Source organism: Sphaeroforma arctica (assembly GCF_001186125.1).
Source record: "Sphaeroforma arctica JP610 unplaced genomic scaffold supercont1.14273, whole genome shotgun sequence".
Lineage (NCBI taxonomy): Eukaryota > Ichthyosporea > Ichthyophonida > Sphaeroforma > Sphaeroforma arctica.
The window spans coordinates 1-592 of record NW_014026285.1 but is presented as its reverse complement, the minus strand read 5'-3'; the positions used below and the strand labels follow the sequence as shown (position 1 = coordinate 592).

At 43.6% G+C, this 592-nt stretch overlaps 1 protein-coding gene across 1 annotated transcript; it reads left to right on the top strand.

Moving 5' to 3' along the window:
* Positions 1 to 58: 58 nt before the first annotated feature.
* SARC_18176 (hypothetical protein) lies at positions 59 to 484 on the top strand (the record flags this gene model as incomplete). Its single annotated transcript, XM_014287742.1, has 1 exon — positions 59 to 484. A coding segment is annotated over one exon (426 nt), but the record flags the coding sequence as incomplete, so codon positions are not given.
* Positions 485 to 592: the final 108 nt, after the last annotated feature.

Genomic DNA, 592 nt, shown 5'->3' with positions numbered 1-592 from the left:
AAAAGCAGCTACCAGAGATCAGGTAACGGGATTGGTTGTAGCTAACAGAGATCAGGTAATGGGATTGAAAGCAGCTATCAGAGATCAGGTAATGGGATTGAAAGCAGCTGCCAGAGATCAGGTAATGGGATTGATAGAAGCTACCAGAGATCAGGTAATGGGCTTGAAAGCAGCTTCCAGAGATCAGGTAATGGGATTGATAGCAGCAACCAGAGACCAGGTAATGGGACTAAAAGCAACAACCAGCAATCAGGTATTGGGATTGATAGCAGCTATCAGAGATCAGGTAAAGGGATTTAAAGCAGCAACCAGAGATCAGGTATTGGGATTGATAGTAGCTATCAGAGATCAGGTAAAGGGATTTAAAGCAGCAACCAGAGATCAGGTATTGGGATTGATAGTAGCTATCAGAGATCAGGTAAAGGTATTGAAAGCAGCTACCAGAGATCAGGTAATGGGATTGAAAGTGGCTACTAGAGATCAGGTAATAGGATTGAAAGCATCAACCTGAGATCAGGTAATGGGCTTGAAAACAGCTACCAGAGATCAGGTAACGGGATTGATGGCAGCTCCTAGAGATTAGGTAATAGGA